This window comes from Nesoenas mayeri (assembly GCF_963082525.1).
Source record: "Nesoenas mayeri genome assembly, chromosome: 1".
In the NCBI taxonomy this organism is placed as follows: Eukaryota; Metazoa; Chordata; class Aves; order Columbiformes; family Columbidae; genus Nesoenas; species Nesoenas mayeri.
The window spans coordinates 38976434-38989971 of NC_137541.1; the positions used below are offsets into that span (position 1 = coordinate 38976434).

Here is a 13538-nt window from a genome sequence, read left to right on the forward strand (position 1 = left end):
AACTTTTGCACAGCAGAGAATGCGCAGCAGGCTGGGATATCTGGATTTGTTTTTCCAAGCTGTGCTGACGCAGCAATTTAGCACTCAAATAGGAACAAGTGCATCCTGGGCATCTCTCAGGATTGCTTTGTTTGCACTGGTTTTGTTCCAGATGAGAAATCATGTTTGTCTTGCTGTCTGCCTATGTGCCAAACTGAGCACCAGCTGTGATGTGCTTGGGTGCCAGAGCTGGATCACGTCAGTAAAGATCTGCTCTGAAAACACTACCTGCCATTAGGCAGTCAGGGAGTGAGCTATGGGGTGGTAACACATCTGACCTGAAACAGAGCAACTGCAGAAGAATACAGAAGTTAATTCAGGGTTGCAGAGCTTTACAGGATACAAAAGGCAGGGAAGAAATGCATTTTCTATGGGGCTGCCACTGGACCTTGTCAGAGCATCTGTTAGTGTAATTGTGAGCTGATAATATTTAATTTTCTGTCCCCACAGGGCCCTGAGCACAGCCTGCTGATAAAGTATGATATGGAGTTCCCTCTGTGTGGCACCAGGCCCTCGAGGTGCTGCAAGATCTCCCCCTTTATCAAAGGGCAATATTTTGGGAATGGGACATGTAATGGAGAAATGGCAAAGTGTTGTGCTCAGACCTCTTTTGCAACCTGGAAGAGATGAAGCTTCAGCCAGATGGGCTCTGGTACAGGGGGATTGAGTTCTAGACCAAATCACTGCTGTTTTGAGTCCAATTCACATGCACCATTTCTTTGCACAAGTCCATTGCACACCTGTACTGTGCTCCCCCGCTCCTCCCTCCTGCTGGTCCCCAGCCCAAGCTACACTGTCCCTTGGGTTTCTGCAGGCAGCCCTAACTGCTCAGGGCAGGCAACACAAGCTGTTTAACGCTCTCCACCTTTCAAGTCCTCCCTCAAACGGAGATCAGTCATACAGACGTCTTGCTGCTCAGCCGCAAGCAAGAGCAGCAGCCACCTCCCTCCCCTGCAATGCACAGGGTTGCACGCACACGTGTGCTTCCCTCTTCTGCTCCTCTCCTCACCAGGCACGCTGACCACCCTGTCCCCTCCATCTCACTCAGGCGCCTCAGCAGCCGACCCTCTGCCCTCCTGCTGCCTCTCCGTCAAGTTCAAGGCTGAGCTCTGCAGCAGACTGCAGTTCACAGGGCAGCATAGGGAGCACCAAAGCTTGGAGAACACAGGTGGGTCAGGCAGTGTCACAGTGGAAATGAATAATGCAGTGCCCATTGACTGCAAGTGCTGTGTTAATATTGCATTCCCACGCAATGCCTCCAGCTCTTTATTTCTTCAAGGCCTCCCACCCTAGGTCTGATATAAAGCTCTTTGCAGCTTTCAGGCCAGAAAACAGAAGGCTTTTTGCTAGGTGAGATGTAGAGACAGATGCCACTTTTCAAGGATGCAATTCCCACCTTGGGCTCACCAACCCATCCCAGACCCCATAAGCTGCTCTGTAAAGCCCCCTAGTCCTGACCCTCCACCCTCTACCTCATGTGGTGGATCGGGACTCTCCCCAAGTCTCTGCCATTGTACCTCGAAGTAGGGGACTGTCCTGTCCCAGCACATTTCCATACTTATCTCCTCGACATGGGTGCTTTCAGCTGTGGAGTCCCTGCTGCTCCCGCATTGCCCCCCACCAGGTTCTTTCACCTGCCTGGCCTAATAACCCTTACCAGGCTGCATCCTCATAGCCTCAAACCTGTCCCCCTCCCAGCGACACCCTCCAGCCTCTCTCAACTCCATAGTTTCCATCCTGAGGTGCCACCCACCTCTCCATGCCCCTTCCACACCAGCGTCCCTCTTCCCTCACTCCCTGCCCAGACAGGCAGGGATGCCCTGGCTGCGACTGAGCCCACTGGGGCTGATCCAAACACGGTCTGAACTTGATGTTGAGTGCTGTGATTTTCCCATTCGGTGTTCTTTGCTGGAGATAAACACAGTGCAAGGGTCCCTGCCGGCGCTAATGCCTCCCTGTGCTGGCAGGCAAAAAACGAAGCAGTCGTGTCCCTCCCCGGGGACTTTGGCGAGAAACAGCAATGCCTGCGGCTGCTCCCTGCTTCCTTCTGGTGGTTTATTTCTCTAGTTTGGGGTCCCCACAATCTCACCGGCCACAGGGGCGGATCCAGGTAGCCGCTTGCCTCTTCAGGCCATTCGGCTGCAGGAACAATCCTGGGGGCAGGGGTCCCTCCGCAGTCCCCCCCCAGCTCCCTCAGCGGCAGGAGCACCTGCAGGCAGACACGACGGGGTAGGGGATCTGCCGCCAGGCGCAGTGCGGGGGCCCGGGGGTCTGGGGCGCCCAGCAGTGCCAGGCCAGCAGCTTGATGTGGGTGAGCTGCGCGGGGCGGCAGGTCATGCCGGGGGGCCAGGAGCAGCCGGGGAGACCCGTCTCGCAGGCAGTGTGCCGGACCCAGCGGGGCCAGAAGACGGGACCCAGGTCGACCCAGACCGAGGTGAGGCGGCAGGCAGCCCGCTCCACCAGCCACTGCCGCAGCTGGCGGGCCAGGCTCTCCGGCAGTTCGGGGGGCAGACCCGGGGCGAGGGGCAGCAGGGCGGGCAGCTCCAGCCCCTCCGCCTCCCGCCACAGCTTGCGGCGGTAGCGCCCGGCGCTCTCCGCCAGGTCCCGGCTCAGGGACTCCAGGTTCTCCCCGGGGACGCTGCTGTTGCGGCTCCGGGGCTCCTCGGTTGCCATCCAGAAGGGGTCGAAGGCCGAGCCCAACAGCCGGCGCAGCCGCCCGGGTCGCAGGTGCCGGAGCTTGGGCGAGTAGCGGTAGTCCTCGGGGGAGAGCGAGAGGCTGTATGGACGCACCGGGGCCGAGGGGCGGCCGCGCAGCAGGTGGGCGGCGGGGTCAGCGGTGCCGGGCGGCGGCGGCGGCTCTCGGGGCTCCTCTGGCGGCGATGGCGGGCCCAGGGCGACCGGCGGCGGGAGCAGGCAGAAGATGAAGAGCAGGAGGCAGGCACGGCGGGGTCCCTCCATGGCGACCGGCGCTGCGGTGGACTGTGCCGGGCTCCGGGCTTACGCTCCACTGCATCCCCCGGGTTATCGCCTCGTCCCCAGGCACGGCCTTCCCCTTTTCCCTGGTTCCAGCGGCTGATAGCGAGCCGGTGGGGACACCCCGCTCCCTCCGACCGGAGTGGCAGGCGGGGGGGCAGGACGCACCGTCCCTCCCACCAGGCCAAGGGGTGACAGGGGCATCGGGGCTGCCGTGGAGGGGAAGGGGCTGGCAGCTCCTCCTCTACATCCAGCCCCATCGTTGGAAGAAGCATCCAGGACCTCCTCAGTGAAGGGAAGCTGGTGAACTTTGGGTCTTGCCAGGAAACGACTGCCAAGCCATGCTCAGCCTCAGCGTTTCTGGAAGTCTGCAGGGCACGATGTCCCGCCACTGTGGTGGACATGGCAGCGGGACAGGAGGGCTGTGTGGGTCACTGTCACCTCTCAGTACATCAGCCAGCACACACATGTTGTCCTGGGCAGCTGTGACAGAGCTGAAGCTCTGCAGATGGCCTCCCTGGGTGGCTTGTCCTCCAGCCTCACTCTGCAGGACCCTAGCAATGCTAGTGGAGGGCAAATCTGGGCTGAATGGAAACCAAAGCCTGCTTTCCACTCCTTCCCTGGGTCAGACACTGTAGGAGAGACTTGATCTGCTCTGTCCCGTGCTACTTGCAATTAATTAATAACAGCAAACAATAGCAATTAATTGCTTGTGCTCCAGAGGGCTGAGACCCATATCCCAAGGATGGGGCAGTGGACAGACTCACTGAGGTGGGATATTCATGTTCCCTGGAGGTGTTGGGCAACATGTCCTGAACACCCAGCTTCAAGGGGTGCCTGCAAGGCGTACTGACATCCATGGGTCCCTGCCCTCCTCTGTCCTCCCTCTCCCACTGAGGAGCAACAGGCTTTTCCTCCATCACCCCCTGTTTGCTGGAGCAGGGAGCAGCTGAGCCTGCAGGAAGGCTGGGCAGAGAGGAGTTAACTCCAAACCCAACCTCAAGGAGAGGGGAAAAAAACTAACAGAGATCAATGGATCAGCAGCAAGAGCAGAGGGAGGGAAAAGGGGGAGACAGAGAGAGAGGAGAGGAGCTCCAGAAGCAGAGAGACCGGTGTGGGAGCCAGGAGAAGACAGAGCAGAGCTGATGATAGGCAGGGGGTGGCAGTGGAGCACCAGGCAGTGATGATGGTGCTGCCCAAACTCTTTGGTGGCCTGCGTCCTCCTCTCCACCGCTGCCTCGGCTGGACCGGAGGTCTTCCACAAGCAAGTGCTGAAGCTGCAGACTCTTCCCCACAGAGGTGAGTGCTGGCTTCCCAAAATGAGAGGTGGCCTCGGACTCCCTGAGCAGGGACACGCTGGTGTGCAGAGACGCCCCACAGTCTATTATGTGCATGCCCAAAGGGAGAACGGGGTCCTCTGCTCAATCAAGGAGATTCCATGGGGCACTGGATGGAGGACCCAGATAGTTACCAGTAGGACAGAAGGGACCGCAGAGCCAGAGAGGCAGTGACAATATTTTGGTGTGATACAGAGAAGCTACTGGGAAGGAGAAGTGGCATGAGCTGACGGATGGGGGAACATGGGGCAAAGGACCTTGCAGACCCATAAAAGAGTTAATTGCATGTCAACAGTTGCTAGATAACTGTGTCTTTCGCTCTTGGTTGCTGCTTAGTGAAGGACAATTTGTTCTAATGATAGCACAACACAGGGAACGCTTATTAGGAGATAGACTGTTGGCACTCCCCAGCTGAGCATGGTGTTACTTAGGGCTTTAAGAAGTTTTGCAGCAAATCACAATACCTTGAGCTGCAGTAATAATACGCTCCTTTGCAATGATCATTGTGTTGTGTTTCAGGTGGCTCTGAGGTTTTCCCCCCATCCTTGCCTCGCTACCACCATCCATCCTGTGACCACCTCTCAGCATCAGCAAAAGGTGCCCTTAGTTGCTTCTTCTCTGTGGGGCATTACTATACAGGGAGGAAGGAGCAGGCAGCTCCAGGGTAGAGGTGGTCCCAGCTGAAGGAGCTCCCTTGGGGTGGGAGTGTAGTGGGGTGCTGCCACTGCAAGGTATCATCCAGGCATCAGGTCTCTGCTGCCACAGGTGGCCGCTCACAACCCATGGGATCCCCCTTCCCCATGGCCTCACAGCTGAGCCCTGTTGAACACCAGCCAGGATTTAGACTTGCCAAAGCAAGCAATCCTGAGAGGTTTAGCAGCTTTGGGATTGTAGGAGGAATGCAGGGCAGGCCAGGCTGCAGGCCAGGGGGCTCTTCAAGGGGCTGTAAGCACAGGAGGTGCTGTGGTAGGGATGTGAATGAGGGCATGAGACAGGGGCTTTGGCTCCACTCGAGCCAAGCAGATGTGGGCTGACTGATCTCAACAGCATTCTCGCCAGTGACATGACGAGGATCTTGATGTCATCATTTAACCAGATGGTTGGGATTGGCATCTCTGGGAGAAGTGTGGGCATCAGACAGAGACCAGGATCAGGCACCTTAGGGCCAGAGCTCTGGTGGCCACTGTAGTCAACACCGACCAGCACGTGCTTGCCCACGGCCATGCATGGGTGTTGTGTCCTCCTTTCTCCCTGCACAGGTCCCTGCAGTCAGATGGGGAGATGCCAGGAGGCTGGAACACCTCCTCTGACAGCCTGGAGCTGCGAGCTGCAGGGATTATCGTGCCCATCATCTTCTCCCTCATCTTCCTGCTGGGCACTGTGGGGAATGGGCTGGTGCTGGCAGTGCTGCTGTGGAATGGCCAAGTCAAGTACAACACCACCAACCTCTTCATCCTTAACCTGGCCATGGCTGACCTGTGCTTCATCATCTGCTGTGTCCCCTTCCAGGCCACCATTTACACCCTGGATGGGTGGCTCTTTGGGGCCTTTGCCTGCAAGGCCGTGCATTTCCTGATCTACCTCACCATGTACGCCAGCAGCTTTACCCTGGCTGCCGTCTCTGTTGACAGGCAAGTGTCCCCTCCCCTTTGAGTCCCCCAGCTCAGGGACAATGTGTTTGCCACCCTTCAGCTAAGGGGTGGGAGAAAGTCCAGTCCTTACCCAGTTGAGCGGCCTGTGAGACGCAGGTAGGGTCTCACCAGAGGCAGGGCCAGCAAAGCCAGCCTCCCCATCTTGCTGTGCCTTCTCCCAGCACCAAGCCAAGCTCTTTGCCTGGTTACCCAGCCCTCACTTGGGAGAGAGAAGTGCAGGCATATGCTGAGGCTTGGTGTCCACCATGAAAAACCAAGAATGGCAAAGCCCCAGGGCAGCAACGCACCAGAGGAGAAACAGGGAGCCTTCCAAGAGGTGGAGAGGGGGAGAGATGGGTGGCTGCATGGGAAGGATGACAGCTCCACAGGGCAGAAGAGATGTCTCATCTCACCCATATTGTGTTCAGCCTCTCCTTCTCCTTCCCCTTCCCACCAGGTACCTGGCCATTCGCTATCCACTGAAGTCCCGGGATCTCCGCACCTCCCGAAATGCAGGAGTGGCCATTGCAGCCATCTGGTTGCTGTCACTGCTCTTCGCAGGGCCTTACCTCAGTTACTACCAGATTGTCCATTACCATGGGGTGCCCATCTGCATCCCCATCTGGGAGGACCAGCGCCGAAAGATTCTAGACATCCTCACATTTGTCTTTGGATACCTTCTGCCTGTGACCGTGGTGAGCCTGGCATATGCCAGGACCATCAAGTTCCTGTGGACCTCTGTAGACCCCATAGAAAGGATTTCAGAGTCCCGGAAGGCCAAGTGTAAGGTCACCAAGATGATTGTGGCTGTGGCCATCCTGTTCTGCCTCTGCTGGCTGCCTCACCACCTAGTCATCCTATGCTTCTGGTTCGGCCATTTTCCTTTCAACCGAGCCACTTATGCCTGTCGCCTGGCTTCCCACTGCCTTTCATATGCAAATTCGTGCCTCAATCCAATTGTCTACGCCCTCATCTCCAAGCATTTCCGCAAGCGTTTCAAGCAGGTCTTCACCTGCCTCTTCTTCCAGAACAAGACCAGGAAGAAGAAGAAGAGAGTTGGAAAGAAAGTCCACATGGTCGACATGGGCAAAGGTTTCACCAACAGCACCAGAGGTTTCTATGGAGGCAACACTGAGGTTACCCAGGTCCCAGAGGAGAACACCAGGAAGAGGGACCCTGAAGGTGTCAGTCATATTGCTAGAGCATCAACTCACGCGCTGCAAGATGCCACGGTCCCTGTTCCAAAGGAGCTGCTGGAGGAGGAAGGTTTGGCAACAACTGGCCATCCTCTAGCTGTGACCCCTCCAAGAGGAACTCAGGAGTCTCTGACTGTCCATTACAGATAAGCAAAGTAAAGAAGCCTGTTTTCCAGCCTGTGAGTAACTACTCTGTTCCCAAGCAGGCAGAATAACATGGGACAAAGGGGAATGGATGCAGCAGAGCCACTGAAAGCTCCTGTGGCAACGGTTAACCCATTGTCCCCACTCACTTGTCCTCACTGGCCCACAGCATTCATCTAGGAAAGCCACAGTCCACCCATACTGATGCAGAGTGGAGAGACATATTAATGTAACATCAAGTGACCTGGGTGACATTCCTGCAACAGGTTTTAAGGGTTCCATTTCCCACCTTCCTAACTTGCTAAATTTGTGAAGCACTTTGAAACTCCAGGAGGGAGTCAACCAAAATGAAGGCATCCTGGTAGGAAATCCAGGCTATTAATGGCACATCAGAACACCTCCTCTTTGATCTTGGCTTGCTACTCAGAGTTTTATCCCTTCCATCTGGGGCTGAAGGACCTCTTGCTCTCTGAGCAGTGACATTATTTGTTGATATTAACCCCATGTGTGTGGTTTACTGACTTGGCCAGCTTTTTCCATGTGATGGTGATGATTGTGAGTTAATTAATGACTGTCACCAAAGCAGAAGAAAGTGGTTAAGCTGCAAAATGAGCTGTGGAGCCAGGTGACAGTTGTGGTGAGGTGGAGAAAGAAATGGACCCGTATGCACTTAGTTCAATCCTATCTCCTCAGTGCCTCTTTCTACCTGATGAAAAGGGAGAGTGTGAGGCTAACACTGCTCAGCAGGTTGGGACATCTTCCAAGATGGTCACTGCTATGGCATTGCTGTGGGACCCATGGGACCAAAACTTACCCCTGCTCTGTTCCCTGCTGTCCTGAGCATCCATGGAGGAGCCTTTTGCTGTAGTAGCAGCTCAATGACACTTCGCAGCAGGGCCAAGCATCCCCCTGGCCTGACCAAGGGAAAGATGCGAAGTGCCGTGGGGATAGCATGGTGGGACAAAAATCACATTCACCAGCATGTCCTTGGATTTTCCCCTGCTTAACCTGAATAAAACCCCGTGATTTCCTTTGCTTGCTGTGTTTACTGTGTGCTAGATACAACCTCTCCCCAGTGCGGGGCTCTGCAGTGTGGGCTGGAGGTGGTGGAGGCTTTTACAAGGCATCTGACCACAGTCTGGTGCTCCCAAGTCACTAGCAGAGTGTCATTTGTTTTATTTGACTTTGTAGGTGCCCCAGAAGTGTACAAAAGAAGCAAAGCTGAGGGTTTTAAGATAGATCAGAACTGCTGGTGTTCAAGAGAAAGTCGTAGGAGAGGGAGAGACAGAAGCAGAGAGAGGGAAAAGGAGGGATGGGGAGAGGGTGGATGGGGGGGCAATATAAATTATGAATGTGTGGCAGCAGCTATCCACAGGGGCAGAAAATGACAGTGAGAAGGCAGGGCAAAGTGAGGGGCTAGAAGCAGAGGGCAGAAGGGAGGATAAGGGGGCATGATGGAGGTGGGAAGCAGTGTGCTGGCAGAGCATCCACAATTTGGCAGGAGCCTTCTCCCTGCCCCAGCAGTGTCTTGCTGCTCCAGGGCTGGGGTGAGCATCACTGGGCTGTGTTGGACCTCAGCCGCAGAGCAGCTTTCTCCAGCATTTTTTATGCATCATCAGGCTGCCAGAGAATCCCACAAAAACACCGGCCAAGCAAGGCCTTTGATCAATCTAGCACATAGGCAAGGGAGGGAGCCGGTGGGATTTGCGCTGCTGCAACGCTGTGATTTGCGGCGGTGCCTGGCACAGCACGCGGCTGATTTCACACAGCTCCGCTTTTGTCACATAGTCACGACATGAGGGGAGAGGGGAGCGGGACTGAGCGGGGTACTCGGCTTCTCCAGTGTGCCAAGGCCATGTGCCACAGGTAATCACAGCCACTGATCCTCTGGCAGTGAGCCAGCTTTGCCTGGGGACACAAACTGATGCCACCTGGCCCGTGAGTGCAAGCAGGACAGATTCTGCTTCCTTTGCCAGCACAGGCGTAGCCTCTGAGCATCAGTCCTGTGGCTTGGGAGCTTTTGGTGGTGCTGTAGGATAAGCTCAGCAAGAAGCCCTAGGAAGGGGAAAAGACAAGTCACCTGTGAGACTGGGAGTAAGGAAAGGGAGTGCTTTTGCTGGCCAGGTCAGCCCTGAGGAACAGAAAGGAACCAGCCCGTGGAAGGACCTCCGTGCTGAGAGGTGAGGGAGAAATCTCCATTAACATCACACTTCGTAACCACATCCCAGGGGCTTTGCTTTCCTCTGGGAAAGGCCAGGAGCACCTTATCCCCACGGAGACAGTTTTCTGTTGACAGCAAAAGAGGTGAGCTTGCTCGGTCAGACCCATTAAACTCAGCTCAAGCCCCACAGAGTTCCTCAACAGCTTCCTCCACAATCCTGCAGCCAGGACTGGGATGCCTTGGCTGCAAATCATCACACCTGAAACCATCCCAGATCAACACTTACAGTAAACTTTACATGATTGTAACAGCCCTCCTTTTCCTTAATTACATATAGTGTTTAATTAGTGCTGTGTGGCTCCTGAGAGTGTAACCCTTAATGTGAAGCTTATCTTCACCCATCATGCCCTAAGTGCAGGTGAAAGAGGAGAAGCTTGGCAAAAAGTGTTCAGTGAAGGCAGTGACATTGTGGGACACTCCAGACTTCAGTGATGAAGCTGGGGAAACAGTTACATATCATCATGGCAGCAGCAGGTTTTAGAGTGAACATGTTTGCCCTAAACAAAGCAAATCGTCATCTTTCCATAGCAGTTCACTTTCCACAGCCCCTCTGCCCACAGACAGCACGGAGATATCCCTCCTGGCAAAGCCCTACAGGCTGACTTTGCAGGCAGAGAACAAGGACTGGGTGCTATGACAGTCCCAGTAGCCTGGAAATCTGCAGGGACTACACTGCTTACTTTCAGGCTAATGAAAACAATGAGGGAGCTGGTGCTGGGGAGCTCCAGCTGGCTGAGAGGAGCCATTTACTGCCAACCCGCTGATCGTCCAGAGCCCATTACTGACATGAGCCTGCGGCAAACGTGACGTTGTTGGAGGCTGTGCAGCCCCGTCGGTGCTGTCCTGAGCCCCCCAGGGGCTGCAGAAGCCGCCAGTGTCCTCGCTTGTCCCCATGCACAGTGGGACCTCAGCAAGGAAGCTGGAGGCTGTGTCCAAAGCAGAGGAGTTTTGGCCTCATTGTTGTCCTTCGACACTCAGTGCTATAGGCATTGTACAGCGGGGATGGGGGACATCAAGCAGCAAGGGGCATGCAGAGCTGTGGTGTGCATGAGCAGAGCTATGAGCCCCCCTTATTTCTCTTCTCTTTCCATCTCCTGCTTCTGCTTGTGTAAATCTCTTATTGCTTCATCTTGCCTGCTCTTAAAATTCCCAGGCAACATGGTATTTCTAACCCTCACTGAAGCTGTTGCATGCCTTGTGAGAGCTCAGCTCCAAGGACACCCCTTTCCCTGTGAGGAGGCCAGCCAAAGCACAGTGCTGGGAACTATTTTTCTTTTTCTATTCAAGTGTTTGATGTTGCCCTCTGCACCTTGAGCCTCCCTCGTCTCTTGTTCGTTTTTCTGATTTCTCTGGTTCCCTTCCTCTCTAGTGGCTGCCGCTCCTCTGCAGCCGATGCCTTTTGGCAACGTGTCCAGCGTGCTTTGCCTGCCTTCCTGGGGATGGCTAATCCTGAAGCCGCCCTTTGCATGTGGTGCTGTGGCTCCTATGGCCACAAGCAGCCTCCATGTGATACAAATATTTGCATAGTTTCTGGGGGTGAGGCCCCACTTTGCAGCCCAAAGTGTCAGAGGGAGAAGGGAACAGTGGTCGGGAGCACTGATGTGGCACAGCCAGATGCTGCCTGTTCTCACCTGTGCATGGCCGGGCTGTTGCTCATCCTGATCTTGCTCTTCTTGGTCCCAGCTTGCAGAGGAGGTGGATCAGGTCAGAACTGGCTGCTGCACATTGAGGTGAAGACTAAATAAAACAGGACAGAGAAGACAGGCAGAAAACCTTGGGCAGAAGGTACATTTAGCACAGCAAGCACATTGCAAGCCCCAGCTCCCATCGCTGAGCTCTGCCTGTTGTTAAGCCCTGATTTTGGGGAGTATGTGAGCAGGAAGGGCAGACGCTGAGCCTGGTTTGGGAAGGATCAGAAGCCAGGATGGAATTAATATCTGCCCAGTAACAGCGTCCACACTCCAACTGGTTTCACAGCTCAAAGGCGGGGTGAAGAAAAGGTGTCATGTCCTTGCTACAGAGCTGGGTTTAATTAAAGCTGAAGGAGCTTGATTGCTGCTTTCCACGCAGCCTCCCGTCCAGACTGATTAGCATTCTGCAGTCTCCGCTCCCAGCTTCTTGCCTTAATGACGCCTTGCTTATATTTTCTTTCTGACTTGTCATCACTCGAGCTGATGAGCTTGGCTTTCACCCTGCAGAGGCCAGTTTGCCGCAGCAGCTGAGTCCAGCCATGCTGGGACCTGGCATGGGGCAAAGGGAACAGGAAAGGCAAGGGCAGGTTGAGGCTTTGTGGCTGGTGGCCAGTACCAGCTCCCCTGCAAGCCAGGCATGGCTACTCTCTGCAGAGTGACTTAGTCCTGTCAGATATGTGCTGGTTCTGGTGGTCAAGCATCTCCCCAGCATGAGTGCCACGAGCCTGATGCTGCTGGGAGGTGTCAAACCCAGGTACCAAGAAGCTCATGTGCAAATCCTCCCCCTCTACTGAAGCACAGGAGGTTCCATCTGAATATGAAGAGAAACTTCTTTACTTTGAGGGTGCCAGAGCACTGGAACAGGCTGCCCAGAGAGGCTGTGGACTCTCCTTCTCTGAAGACATTCAGAACCTACCTGGACACATTCTTGTGCAATCTGCTCTGGGTGAATCTTCTTTAGCAGGTGGGTTGGACTAGATGATCTCCAGAGGTCCCTTCCAACCCCAACCATTCTGTGATTCTATGAAATTCAGCAGCCCTGGTGGGGGTTTCCCTGTCTGCAGACACCTGAGACTGGGGGAGGCAGGAGGCCAAGGGAAGATGATGCAAGGACGGCTCCTAATTCTCCAGCAGAGCAATGGGCTCAAGCACTGCCCTTGCACTTGTGGGAATGGGACCTTGTACAGATACTTTGCAAACAGCCAGGACACCACTGCAAATTCATCTCTCAGCAAGAGAACCTTGCCAGTGAGAGGGGGAACGGTGTGACGCGGTGGTCAGGGCACAAAGCACTATTAGCTATAGGGAGTTCTGCTTGTTTACTTTTGGGTTTAGCTACTAGTTCCTAATCCATAGCCAGCCTTAGCAGATTGCCAGCTGATTATTTTAATTCTTCCAACGACCATGTGCTCTCTTCCCCGCTAAGGGCTTTCAGAAAAGCCCAGAGGAATACTATTTGCTGTATCACCTTTATAAGCTTCCTAACCAGAAATGCTGGCTCTTCCACTTAGCAATCCCAGGGGCTTGAGCTGCCCAGGGTGCTCCCCCACACTGGCCAGGCACAGTACATGAAGAAGGCATCTTTCTGCAAGTACCTTTCTGTGATGGAGTAGAAGAGATCTGTCTTGCTCATGGAATGAGTGGAGGAAGCAGATGAAAGGGTGGGAGGTTTGCCAGAGATGCTTCATGGGGCTTCTTGAGCAGCACAGATAATTACAATGATGGATTTGGAGTCTGCTAGAAAGGCAAAGGTGGAAGAAGTAATGGAGTTCAGATGTTAGCTTGATACCCTGGAGTTTAATTATTTCAGGTGCTGAAGAGTCGAACAGATTCTTGATGTTTGCACATACTGCAGTATGCACCTTGTGTTTGCTTGTGTGGGTGAGTGGCCACTTCAGAAAAAGGCCTTTTGCTTAATAACATCCATGAGCTTTGCTGGGAGACTTTGTGCAGAGCTGTTGCTTCTGCTGGAGGTCCTTGGTGAAACACAGGCAGGTTTTCAGCCTTTGCTTGCTTGGATGAGCCAGATCCTCAACCCAGCTGGTTTTCATTGCGTCTTACAGCACAGCAGTGGCTGCAGAGCTGTAGAGTTTGCTGCTGGGTTCAGTGGCTGCAGATTCAGCAGCACTGTGCTCTAAATGAGGAGGGGAAATGGAGTGTGTCTGGAGGCCAGGCAGCAGGGAGGGGGAAGCAGCACCCTGGGGCAAGTCCTGGTTTCCAGAGCATACTGGCAGCCTGACATCACATCCCCAAGGAGTGGGAGGGATGCACCACCGCTCTGGAAGGAACCTAGAAGGTGTGTTTGA

At 54.7% G+C, this 13538-nt stretch overlaps 2 protein-coding genes across 2 annotated transcripts; one reads left to right on the plus strand and one right to left on the minus strand.

Moving 5' to 3' along the window:
• Positions 1-2232: 2232 nt before the first annotated feature.
• Positions 2233-2997, minus strand: LOC308040919 (noggin-like; the record flags this gene model as incomplete). The annotated part of the gene is made up of 1 exon (XM_080345298.1): positions 2233-2997. The coding sequence occupies one exon, from the start codon at positions 2995-2997 to the stop codon at positions 2233-2235; it is 765 nt and encodes a 254-aa protein (XP_080201424.1).
• Positions 2998-5630: 2633 nt separating this feature from the next.
• On the plus strand, positions 5631-7326 carry GALR3 (galanin receptor 3; the record flags this gene model as incomplete). The annotated part of the gene is made up of 2 exons (XM_080363493.1): positions 5631-5980; positions 6438-7326. 2 exons carry the CDS (start codon positions 5631-5633, stop codon positions 7324-7326), a joined length of 1239 nt encoding a protein of 412 aa, XP_080219619.1.
• Positions 7327-13538: the final 6212 nt, after the last annotated feature.